This window comes from Athene noctua, chromosome 1 (genome assembly GCF_965140245.1).
Source record: "Athene noctua chromosome 1, bAthNoc1.hap1.1, whole genome shotgun sequence".
Classification (NCBI taxonomy): domain Eukaryota; kingdom Metazoa; phylum Chordata; class Aves; order Strigiformes; family Strigidae; genus Athene; species Athene noctua.
This window is the reverse complement of record NC_134037.1, coordinates 73,578,146-73,591,288: the sequence shown is the minus strand read 5'-3', so window position 1 is coordinate 73,591,288 and position 13,143 is coordinate 73,578,146. Positions and strand designations below refer to the sequence as shown.

General features: G+C 46.1%; 1 protein-coding gene across 2 annotated transcripts in view; it reads left to right on the top strand.

Moving 5' to 3' along the window:
- The first annotated feature begins 5,539 nt into the window (after positions 1 to 5,539).
- The window catches only part of PPP1R14C (protein phosphatase 1 regulatory inhibitor subunit 14C), a 52,652-nt gene continuing 45,048 nt past the window's right edge, over positions 5,540 to 13,143 (top strand). Inside the window, exon 1 of one of the 2 annotated variants that reach the window (XM_074924675.1) lies at positions 5,540 to 5,955. In XM_074924675.1, the coding sequence (XP_074780776.1) occupies positions 5,674 to 5,955 (282 nt within the window). In that variant the 5' untranslated portion in view covers positions 5,540 to 5,673. The remainder of the gene's footprint in view (positions 5,956 to 13,143) is intronic. The other variant, XM_074924665.1, reaches the window with a different exon arrangement.

The following is a 13,143-nucleotide window of genomic DNA, read 5'->3' as shown; positions in this document are numbered from 1 at the left end:
CCTCAACACTAAGTACCATGACAGCACAGCTTGTGTATGCTCATATGACTGAACAGCATGCACCAGAGATGCTCAGGGATGTTGTACTTGATAGCTGGGAGTCCTCTGAATTTCTGGCTGCTTTCTGAGCCCCGAGGGCGGGAACCCAGATTGCCTACTTTTACAAACTGGAGCCCTTCCAGGGAGACCTCCTGCTCTAAAGTACCTGGCATCCTCTTTCCCTACTGCCACTGCAAGAGCAGCTGGAAGACCCAGAGACGAATGGCACCTGGGTCCCATGCAAACTGCCAAGATGTGCACTCAGGAGGAGCCCAAGGCAGGTTTCTTCCTGAGGACACTGGCTGGGCAGCCATAGACAGGACTGGGGGAAGGAGAGGAGGCTCCTATGGACAGCTGGTATACAGGGGTCCTAATTAGCCTTCTTGTCTGGGAGTGCCTACATAGAAATATTGTGTGGTCCTACACTATGCCTGTAAGGTGAGAGTTTGGAGGAATTCCACTGCAGAGGAATGGCCACCACTGGCAGGCTTCAGGGCATCGCAGTCTCTAGCCACTGCTGGTGTAGGGGAGAAATGAGGCTACAGTCACATCCCATGCTTGGATCTCTGCTCTGAAGTAGAAAGAAGTTGATATTGTGTACACTTACTTTGTAGGAAATCATGGATGTATGTGTACAAATTTATTTTTCCTATTCTTTTTCTTCCTCTCATGTAGTGTTTACCATGTAGCTTGGCCTGTGTAACTCACAAGCACCCAACAATCTCCTCTTGAAATGCAAGTTTTCCAGAATTTCATGATCAGAGAGTCTCAAGCTATAAACAGATTATATCATAAGCAAGAGGGACCAGAGCAAATACTCCAATGTAACAAATATTTGCTTTGTGTCATCATTTTATATTACTAGTCTTAGAATTACTGCTTTGACCACAGGTATTACAGCAGGGGGTTGAGCAATGAGCCAGTTTTAGTTTTAGTTTTAGTTTTACAAGAAAGGACAGAGGAAAAAGAAGCCCTCAGTAGCAAACATTTGTAAGAGTCAGACTCTGAGGAGCTTTTTAGTAAAGGCAGAACAAACAAAAAAAGTAGGGTTTCAGAGAATCAAAAAGATGACTGCAAGAACAAAATGTCAGCAGTGCTGAGAATGACAGGTTGACACAAGCACAGTGTCTTTGGAGTATGAAACATCAATATCACAAACAGATGAAAAGCACTTGAAAAAGAAAACAAAATCGTAATACATGTGGGGACACAAGGAAGTTACCAGTCGGAGGGAGGGTCATTAATTAGGACATGCAAAGAAGATCACTTAGAGACACAAAACCCGTTAACAGCTCATAGCCCCAAGCTAAATTCAAATAGAAGACACAAAAATGGCACTTATAGACTGACATGCACGGGCTAGCACTGTGATAAAAGCAAAGCGTAATTCTGCAGTGGTTTATGAACTATGGCAGCATCCCCCAGAACTGGTTTTGCTTATTGATGTGGAGGATGGCAACACTGATCCAGACAAGGCAATGCACAAGTGTGACCCCAGTACCCCACAACACAGGGGTGCAACCTCCTCTGAGCTGAGTGGGGTGTCAAGGTTTCTCATTGATGAAACACTTTTCTCACACAAAAATAACATGAAATAAATCAGGACAATGTCTTCAGACTCCTTAGATGCAGTCACGAGGCACAAGACAGACTATCTGATTGACGGAAGTTTCCAATAATTGTGCAAAAGAGAAGTCCTGCAACACTGAATTTCGCTAGAGTGCCTGGAGCAAAGTCTCACAGCTCACCAACAAGATGCCATGCAGAACTCTTAAATGGAGGGGTAGCCAGGAGGCAAAGTATTGCAAAAATAATGGAGCCTATCATTACACACGCAGTTAGATCCACTGGCAACTCCTAACTCAAGTATTTTGTTAACAAGCCAATGAATACAAGCGTGAAATTACTCCTATGATTCTGAGAACATGTAAAGGCTAACATGCATTTCAATACAGAAATAAAATCACCAGCTGGTCTGTACTTTACAGTTTTAAACAATTCTGCATTGCTGAAAATCTCCAGCTATGAGTCTTCCACTTGACCATAATCCTGAGCACATCATCATGTGAATCAGAAACCACCAAAATTACATACATGTGAATCCCTTAAAGAGCAAATGCCTCAGGAAAATAACAGATATTAAACTGAATGAAATTTCATGACACATGCTGGTTTATTCAGAGTCCGGCAACTTCTTATTTCCAAAGATGTTCAGAAAGGAGCATGGAAATATCTAAGAGAAGCTGCTATGAAACAGTGGAAAGCCATGGAGAGGAGGCAAGCTGCAGAGGTCCTTCCTTCAAGCAGCCTCCAGGGAAGGAAAACTTGTGGAGAACATCATAAAAAGGGGTCTTGGTTTTGGCCTGTGTAGTGACACAGCATATATGATTATATGACAGCATAGGAAAATGGGGATTGAAAGTATCACTGAAGATAACAAGCCTACAGATGTTTCCTAAATAGCGAGCTTGCCTAGAGAAGAACTTTTAGCCACAGAAATGAGTCAACACTGACATCTGTGGCCACCACTGATGGAAGTGTCAGTTGTTTAAGAAGAGAATATACCTGCTGTCAAACAGGGTTACTGAAGGTGAACAGGCAATTAATGCTCAGGGCCCTGAACCCTGAAGGGTCACTGCATAAGCCTCCTGAAAAATTAGTCCAGATGCTCTTTAATATTTTCTTTGACTGGTAAACAGGTTAGGACCATGCAGTATGTGCATGGGAAGTGAACACAGCTTCATGTTGCCTACATTCACAAGAGATCAACTATTTGGGAAAGGGCAGGTGCTGCCAAGTGTTCTTCTGTTTCCTAATTCAAGTTATCTGTTCTTTACTGATCCTGTCACACAGTACAGTGTTCCCGTGAGAAAGACCTGGGCATTATCACACTGAGAGCAAAATATTTCAGTGTTAGTGTATTTTATCCCCCCCTCGGTTTTATTGATCAGCCATTAGCTTTAGATGAAATGCAGCACTGTGATTTTGATTTAGCTGCTGGAAGATCCTCTCCTATGAAACTTAATCTCTTATGCTCTGAATTCATTCCTCAAGGTAGGTCTGAAACTGAGGCTGAAGGGTTGGGAAGAGTTGTTCCTCCCTCTGCCACTTCAACTCTTGTGTTTGTTATGGGTGTAACCATTAATGTTTCCATTGTCTATGGAGAAGTATTTGTGAGGAAACTTCTCACTCCAAGAAATGCTCTCATACGCCTCCAGACACTCAGGAGTAAAGTAGAGGTTGTGCCCACACAGGCCTGCATTGCTCATTCCCAGGATGTAGCAGATCTAAACGTTTTTGCTCAACTTTGACTTTTAAACAAATAGATCTTTCTTTCAAACGAAGCAAAATCGTTGCAGGAAAGATTCTTGGCAGCACTTTTTGCTCTGGCTTCCTGAGGAATGCACTTGCTTTAAAAACTGAATGAAAAACCAATAGCACATAAAACTGCCTTATGACAATGCTGGCAGTTCTACCAGTTTCTCATCCACCCACGTTTACCAACCACTATGCATTATGTTAGGATTGTAACTTTGAAATGATAACCTCTGAGGACATGCTTTTTAATCACCAGCACCTCATTTTCTACTTTAAGAGTGTTGTGGAAATGCTATTTGAATACAGGTGCCAGCTTTTAGATGCATGCAGTGATCATAATATCCCATTAATAATAGTGTTGAAAAAGTCCTTCAGCTGAGACTTTCTGGATTCTTACACTCAGGGTCAATGAGAATATTTTAGCCATCTGTACACCTGATACTTGCTACAGCAGGGAACAAAAATTTCAGTATTTTCCGGCCAGCTTAGGTCCAGTGTGGAACACCTCAGCATTTTTTGGCTCCAGAAAATATCCTATTATGGTGACAGCTTGGGTATTCCTGCTTTATATCCCATTGAACAGCAAGTATGATACTTGGTATAGCTTTAAAAAGCCTATTGTGCAATATTTACCTTCTTTTGCAGTAATCAATTTTTTCTCAGCAACCGAAAACGTAATCAGTCTATAAAGATGAAAATGCTCTAAACAAGGAAGTTTCAAGTTTTGTGGTTGAGAACGTCAGCACCAGACTTCCAACATGACATGCAGAGCTGAAGACCCAAATTATAGGCCACTCGAAACACAGAAGTTTAAAAGACAGCCGCTCCCCTTTTTCAAAAAGTCCTCTGAATCTTTATGGTTTCTTTAAGAACAAGTTGTTGACGATGGTGTTTTCTTACTGTATTTACCCAAGCCCAGATTTATAAGAGCCAGGCAGGCAGCACTAGCCAGCTGCAGCTGGAAGTTGAGATTTGCTTGGGTAATGGCAGAGAAGACTGCCTGGCAGATAGGACAGGCTCCTTGCAGAAAGTCAGACTTGTGAGATGTGACTTTCTTTCAAGCTCTGCCTGCAGCCCAGGCTTCAAGTGTGATCTACGCTGATGGCTAGCTGCAGTTGATCAGTATCTCTGAAAATGATGTGGTCCCTAAATATGGATAAAGAACTTATTTTATATGCTTTGCTTTGAAAAACTAGTGCTTTTTTAGATGAACATCTACAAGCTATCACACCATTTAAAACCAATAATAAGATTTTATCTCTTGATCACATCAGATTATGATCTCTTTAGCAGCACAAACCGATAGCTTGGTGAGGCTCAAATGCCTCATGCTAGCCTCTTGTTCGGTGGAGTGTCAAATGCGGAGGGCAGGAGGGGTTGAAATGCCACCACTACTGCTCAGGCACGCCAAACAGCAGCAAGGATTTGACTGAAGCAGATATGCCCGGACATTTACGGCCGGTGATCCATGTCCCCTTCCCCTCTGCCCCTGGCTGACTGGAGACATCCTCCCCAGGTCAGCGTGAGCAGGGGATGGTCCCCACAGCCGTACCCCAGCTTTGGGTCATCAGACACTTCCAGTCCCAGGTCTGAATGCGCGGGAGGTTGACTCCTGCCCTTGTCACAGACAAACCAACCTCTTTGTTACCGGGGAGGGTCCAGGGCCCTGCCTTGCGTTGGCGGCTCACTTGCAGCCATCGGCGCGTTCTGGTGTGTGATTTCACTCTGAGCCTCCTGAGACACACGAAGCTGCTGAAAACACTGATGCTAACCGGTGCCTTTTGGAAGGGCTAATGGCTAATTGTTACACTCCCTGCTGATAGCTCGAAATAGTCGCTTTCTATTTGGGTTCGCTACCCTGAAGTCATTCATCCCCCTTCCTGGAGAGAAGAGAATGATCGCATTCAAGCGGTTTACTGCTGCAGATACCCAGTATTTACCAACGCGACGGGGGCAACACTGCATTGCTTTCCAAAACCCAAAAAAAGCCCAGATCCGCCCCGCAGCGGAAGCGCCGGGGAGCGCCCAGGAGGGCCCTGCCGCGGGCACACGGCGCTCCGGCGGCTCCGCGCTCCGCTCCGCGCCGCGCCGCGGCGGGGCCGGGCCGGGCCGGGCCGCCCCTCGGCTGTCCCCGCCCCCCGCCGGTTTGAGCCCAGCCCTCCCGGCGGCGGGGCCGGCTGCGCCGCCGTGCCATGAGAGGCTTTAAACGGCAGGTGCGGGGGAGCCGGGCACAGGCGCAACCGGAGGCTGCTGCGGCCCGGCGGTAGCGGCGGGCGGGCGCCTTTCGGCTCGGCGGGAGCCGCGGCGGAGCGGAGCATGTCGGTGGCGACCGGGGGCAGCGAGGCGGCGGCAGCGGGCGGCGGCGGCGGGAACCGCGTTTTCTTCCAGAGCCCCCCGCGCGGCGGCGGCGGCGGCGGGAGCGGCGGCTCCTCCGGCGGCTCCTCCCGGGAGGACGCGGTGTCGGCGGCGGTGCAGGTCCAGCAGCGGCGCCACCAGCAAGGGAAAGTGACGGTGAAATACGATCGGAAGGAGCTGCGGAAGCGGCTGGTGCTGGAGGAGTGGATCGTGGAGCAGCTGGGGCAGCTCTACGGCTGCGAGGTGCGGGGCCGGGGTGGGGGGTTCCCCGGCGCGGCCGCCGCAGTCCCCTCGCCCCCGGCACCCTCCTCTCGCCCCGAGTCGCGTTTCGGCCGCGGGCGGGGGAGCGCTGTCGCCGCCACCTCCAAATGACATTCCCGGCCCGCCGCCCCCTCCCTGCCGCCGCCCCGCGCCTCCGCCGCGGGGGAGGGGGGAGGCTGGTCCCTGCCCCGCGGGGAAGGGGGGAAGGTGTCCCCCGTCCCCCCCGAGGTGAACGAGGGGGGACCGCCCTTTGGGGACGGGAGTGGCTGCCACACGGCCCCGCACGGAGCGGCCCCGCTCCTCCCGGGAGGCCCCGGCAGGTCCGGGGGTGCCAGGCGGCGCCGGGCTCTCGGGGGGGGTGCGTGGCCGGGAGCCGCTGTCCCTGCAGCCCGCGGGGCGCGGAGGCGCCTTCCTCGGACCGGGGCGGGGGGCGTTGTGGGGTGTCGGTCCCCGTCAGAGGCGAGCGAGGAAAGCGGTCTGCCGGGAGGGGCGGCGGGGAGGAGGAGGAGGAGGAGAAGGAGGAGGAGGAAGGAGCTGCGCGGAGGCGGCCGTTGTGGAGGAAGGACTCCGGTGCGGGTACGGTCCCTGCTGGACCGTGGTCTTGTGTGACCCCGGCCCGCAGGAGCGGGTGGATGCTAGCCAGGACGTTTCAGTGAGCAGTTAGATGATGGTTGGGATGAGAATCGAAAATACTGGGGGGTGTGTGGGGGGTGTTTCTAATCTGTAGACACCAAACCTGTCTTTCTGTTCTTCTGGGCAAAAAGTGAGTGTTGCCAGAATTATTTTTCTTCTGTAGAGGACAGGTGAACGGGAGGATTTTTCAGGATTATTCAGAGGAATAGTAACTGTTACCTTTCTTATATAAATGACAATGTTGTAAGTAAACGAGGCATAAGTACTTTGTTTTGTCAAAGCTTCATTAGAAATGTAGACCTTCTAGTCCCCAGGGGTTCCCACCTTCCTGCCACCTCGAGTATTTAATCGAAGGATTTACAAGGGGTCAAAATGTTAAGTCTAAACTGAGGTCCCACATACCTCCCGTCAGTAGTCTAATTCACTTTTATTAGATACTTCTGAAGTGAGGCTTGTTGAAGCCAAAGGTGAATTTTGCAGCATCTCTGGAGCCAACATCTCACCCCAGGGTCCCCGGCGGTTCTGGAGCTAGGAAGGCAGGAGTTTGACAGTCCGAGGTGTGAATGTCTCGAGTGGATGTGAGGGCCTAAATAACCAGGCCTGAGTATCTAGCATGTACATAATACAAATGCTTAAAGAAACTTCCTTTCATCTCAAAACCAGTTTATCAGCAGATTTGGCAAAGGACTTTCCCTCATGAAAAATGTGCATGTGACAAGTTAAACCTCCTTAACTATTCACATCTATGAATTAAGGTAAGGAAAGATAGAAATGGAAACTCTGGTTAAAAATAAGCAGTTGTTACTCTTCATCTTGGTTTGACGCGCCTCTCCAGCCTCATGATTTGTTAGGCCACATAGCCTGTAGGCTGCAAAGGATTTCTCTGAGGTCAGAAGTACTTACAGCTGTTTGCATGAACTGATGGTTTTGTGTCTGCATGAGCTGATAATGTAGTTAGTAGTTGCCCTACTGGATCTGTTGCCTCTGGTTTGACTCCTGTTGTTCAAAAGCACCAGGCCTGTTTGGCCTGCGTGCTTTTGACATGCAGGTGGAGTTGTTCATTATGTAAGAAAGGATGTAATATGTGGGACCAAACCAAGGTCCAGAGGAATTATTGCTGCTCTTCACAGTATTCAAATAACCAGATTGCTAGAGGGAGAAAAAAATCTTTCATTCTTTCTTATTGTGGCTGCCGTCTCTGATGGAAATGGACCTGCTTTAGAAGGAGGCTCCCCATTAATATGGGGACCATATATGGCTATATAAAAATAACTTTTTTGATTATTTGAGTTGAGGTGACTTTTAGGGGAAAATATGGTTTGACACAACAGATGAAAGTGTTTTTACCTTTGAAGGTTGAGGGCAAAATGTTTAAGTCTTCTTCTGCTCCTCTTTGCTGTTATGCATGAACTCTCTCCCGTGTCAGCACGGATGACAGTAGTGAAAAGGTCAAGCAATGAATATCCTATCAGAATAAAGTTAAAGGTGCATGATGAGTGTAGTGATTAAAGACAGTAGTAATTTAATGTAAGATGTGTTGCTTGAATTACTTTTAGGCTTACAGATGTAGCTCTCAGGCTGAAACTTAATCACCTATGCAGACAGTTAATAACCCTGTCTGAAGGCAGGTTGGGGGGGGTTGGGAATTGCTTGCTTTAACTTGGGTGGAAGGTCTGCCATAGCTTCCTCATGTTATGACACGTAAATTCTGAAACAATCTGAAATCTTCCAGAATGTCAGAAATAGCCATCGAATTGCTAATCCTGGAGGAGCTAACCAGTGTCAGTGTTTCATCGCAGTTCTGATTCGGAGCTCTGTTTCTGAGGAGCAGAGCAATGCACTCCATTCCTGGGAACAGCAGAAATTAGTAGAGGGTGGTTGCAGTGCAGCTCACTGAAAGTCTGCAAGAAGACCTGGTTGTCTCTTTGTGGGACTGCATACATGTAGTGCCTGCTCGCTGTTTTCCTTTTATTTAAAGCTTTCTATTATGTTGAGATTCATCAGTAGGGGGATGCTTGCAGAAAGACTCCCTTTATTGAAAGCTAAACATGTATTCATAGTCTCCCAAGTACTTGCAAGTTAAGTCAGCTATAAGCCTGTCTTGGCTTGGTGACAAAGTTTAGGAGATGCGGTTGGGAGTTAAGGAGACAGGTTTGTGTTCTTTTTCTAGTGGATCTTGTCTTTAGCGGTACAGTTTTAGTTTTAAAAAATGGATGCCAAGCAGGATAATGGGGTTGGGGGAAGAGGTTTAGAAGGAGCTCTCTGAGACTATTTTTAATGCTGACCACAGATCCATGATACAAAGATCAGCTTGAGAAAGGTTACTTCCACTGATATAGACTTTAGGTATTAAAAACCAATGGTAAATGGTTACTAAGGTAGAAAATTTTAGTAGGAGCAGACTCTCAGGCAGGATCTGTTTGGCACCAGAACCTGTCAGGCTAATGTACTCACGTCAAATGCTTCATGTAAGTGTCAGTCTGGCTGTTTGCTCCTGGAGCTACTTCATTAAAAAATGTTTGTTCTGGTTCATATGAATGCTGAAACAAGTTGTGGTCACAGATTAGTATATTGAAAGTGCAGTGTCTTCACTGCAGGATTTGAACTGACTTCAGTGTTGACCTTTACTAAGGATCTTGTTTCTAAAAATAGTTTCTCTACAGATGCTTCATGTTTTGGGCCAAGTCCATTATTGGTTAAGAATTGTTAAGTAATGCTGCACAGAACAACTTACATAATCACTATTCATTCCCTAATGGTTTGCAACTTGTAGTTCAGCATGAAAGTGATGACAGTCTAGTTTTCCAGATGTATGATCTATGTTGTATGCACCTGCCAAATTTGTACAACTTTATATATGGAAAAAAAGGGCACTGGATTTGTCCCCAGAAACCATTCAACTTTGCAGGTGAATTACTGTGCTCAGGGGTCCTGTCTACCCACATCTGTAACATTTGCTATTAATGGCAAAAAGCTGTTGGAATGAGCATATTGAGGGCACACAGATTTTTGCACCGTGTTTCTAAGCAGTGAAGAGAGATTTTGCTTCTGCTATGGGTTTGTTGCTCAGTATCTCTTAATGTAGAGCCTTGTACGTACCTTGTACATACCTTAGATTTTGCATTCTAAAAGTTGAGTATAAGACTTACATTTTAATATGAGATACTGCTGAGCTTAGTTGGATAATCAACTATTTTATTCGAGTATGTCTACTCATGTATGGAAATTGGTGCTTGGCAAAGGATATGACTTTGATCTGGAAGCAACAAGGAATTATGTCCAAGCTTACCTTTTTTCCATTCCAGGGCAAAATACCCTAGAATTCTGTTCAGAAATTAAGTGTACAAGAAAATACAGCTTGAAGAGCTGCCCTTAAAAGCCCCTCAAACGCCTTCTTTAAGAGTACAAAGCCGTGCCAGACGTGAGAATTGTCATATGCAAGAGTCTTTTCCACCTCCTGATATGGGTACTGCAAGGACGAGAGTGGCATGAAGCTCTGAAATGGATAAGGGATTTCAGGTTGTCAGGGCCGATCTATGGCCCTTGGTTTAAAAGAAAGGTATTGGTGGGGTGTGGGAGGGAAGGGAGCGATTTAACTTGGTCCTGTGTGGATTGAGCTCCCTTCCCCCTGGGCGCTCTGTGACCGCGGTGCTGGAGAACACTCTCTTTGGCCGATGTCCTGAAGCTCCTGGGATATGCTCATGGTGACAGCTTGTCCTTAATATAGTGTCAGGGAGTCTGTTGGTCTGTACACATTTCGGTTTGAACTGTTTGGTGCCAGACAGGAGGCTGGAGAGAGAGATCATGAAACTAAAAACTTCCTAGCCTTTCCTCTCCCGCTGCAGGGTGTTTTGGCCTCAGTGGTAAAGCTAGTGACAAGGTGTAAAAGGAATTGAGTGTTGTTGGGAAGGTGAGCTGTCGGTCTTGTGTCAGGCTTTCTGAAAAGGATGGCTTTTTGCAAGAAGGGTTCTAGTCACTTAAGCTTGAGCTCCAAACAAATTAGCTGCCTTGTCTGTATTTTCAAAATATTTTTTCAGTACTGAATCTAGTTGCAGTCTGGCGGCATTGGTAGTCTACCAAGAGCCGTGCTGCGTATGTTGAATAACTGGATGCTGTACGGGGCATCAGTTCCTCTGTGTGCGTTTGCATCCAAACAGGCATGTCCTGCGATCTGATGGACTTGGCTGCAGCTGCTTCTCTCCCTACTATTTGGGACTGCATTTATATGGGGCACTGACCTGCACAGTATGGACTACCTTCTCCAGCCCACTTGCTCATGGGTCAGTGGCTCTGCACATCCCACAGATCCTGTGTGTCTGAGACAGTTGCCATGGTTACCAGTGATCTGTTTTGCTCTGGGTTTGGAAGAATTCTGAATAAAATGGTGCAAGGACTTCAGGGCCAGACGCTTCCCCCCACACCCCAAACATCCTATCCTTTCCAAAACCGCCTGGTCAGCACGCTGCTACGGCTGCCATGTAGTGATGTGAACCCGATGGTATGATCAGGTACTACTTATTCCTCGGGCTATGGTGAGGTAATGTTTGAAATTCATTATTCATTTCTCAGAAAGGCTTTTGTTAAGGAAATCCACTGAATAAAACACTACAGAAACAAGCTTCTGCTGACTGTGACTCTTTGAATAGACTTCCTCTAACTGGGACTAAGATCTCACAAATGGTAGTTGCAGTACGGACTCCTTTCTAAATGGATCAAAAGTGAAAAGAGACTGAGAGGGGTCTGAGAATTAGAGAGTGTCACCCCTTAAAAGGGTGCAAGTCAGTAGAAAGTGTAACAAAGGATTTCTTTCTTCGGGAAATAGAGTATTACAGTCTAGATGTATTGGAGTAAAGTACTTGGAGGTCCATCAAATTGCTTAGAAATGTATTTGAGTTATTTCTTTTGGACAGCTATTACAGATGTGAGATCTCCACACGGTATGGCATGAACTCTGGAGCACTCTCTTGAGGGAAGGAATGATGCTCAACATACCTCTGTTAGTTGAAGAGTTGCTGTGATCAGACTTTCAAAGGACACGGGCAACACTGGTGTAGCAAAGGCTTCTTATTGTAGCAACCACAGAAAGGCACTTGAATCCTAAAAGTAGAAAATGGGAAGGCCCAGATGGCCTATAAAATGCATGTTGCTGTAAAACAACCTTGTAATGCATGCTGCAGCTTTCAGAGAAGGAGCGGGCTTAAATACCTGTGAGGGTGCCAAGCACCTGATGGCCGTGAGGCCAGAGCCTTTTGTCTCTAAATGCACTGCTTAAACTCTGATTTTAGGTTCTAAAGACCCTAATCTAGTAGGAAATGTACCCCCATTCAGCTACCTTCCTCCTTTTTACATGCAAAATTTGAACTACATCTCAAAGGAGTTAAAAAAAATTATTTTTCTACTACTTGTGTTTTGTATAGTCTAGATGTCATTTCTGCACTGGTCATCGTTCACTGTTTTATCTTGAGTAGCAGCAATATTATTGACTTCTAATTTAGAAGCTTTGCAGCATAGATCTTCATCTTCCATAGCAAATCTTTTGTCCCTTCTATCTCCTTTCAAGATTCAACTGGTCTCTTTGCTGAAGCAGTAGGTGTGGTTGTTTTATAACAAGGCAAAGAAATAATTGATTGCTTACATCACTTAAATTTTTATAATTGTACTTGTAAACAGTAGCTTCCAACCGTTGTGGCTACAAAGGCTCTTCTGCCTTTAGGCAAATTGCTTTACTTAAGAGTCAGTGCTTGATTATCCAGGGTAATAAGGGTGGGGAGTGGGTGGAAGAGAGAACATGGATACAATGGAAAAACGGTGGATTAAAAAAAAATAATTGTAAACTATGCTCAAATCATGCAGTGAACGTCTAGTTGAAAGAGGAAGACAAGGAATTGGTCGTTAATCTAGCACTTTTTCCCCCTGAAGTTCATCTCACAAACCCATCTATATTGCTTTTGGACTTCAGTCTAGCTTGCATGTGTCTGTACTTGTAGCACAATTAAACTACAGCATGGATGATCTATCCACAGATAGCAGAGAGCTGGTTATGTGGCTCTTTGTTGAAGACGCTGGGCTGACATGCACTGATATCAGGTCCCTTGTACCCCTGTATTCTGCCAGAGTGGGATATCTCCCATTATTCTCATAGCTTTGCATTAGCTGATCTAAACTGTCCTATGGAAGGAAATGCCTGAAACAAAAATAACCCTGTTTGAATGAGGAAAATATGTGCCTCTTTTTAAAAGACATAGGGAATGTTTCTAAATAGGTGTTGTATCTAAATAAAAAGATGTTCTACTTGAAGTAAGACTTCATTTCACAAGTAGTGTGATAGTTTAGGGTTGTCATGAGAATAAACTAATTCATGCCTTGCAAAAGCTGGCTGCACTCCTGTTTGCATTCTTGTAGTTCTCCCTTTAGATTAGCTTAATGTCTCGCCACTTAAAAGGCACTGTAGTTGGCCCCAGACCCAACCAAAAAACCCCTGAAGTTTTGTAGTGCATATTACTGCACATAATGTGTGAAGCAGTTCTCAGAGTACAG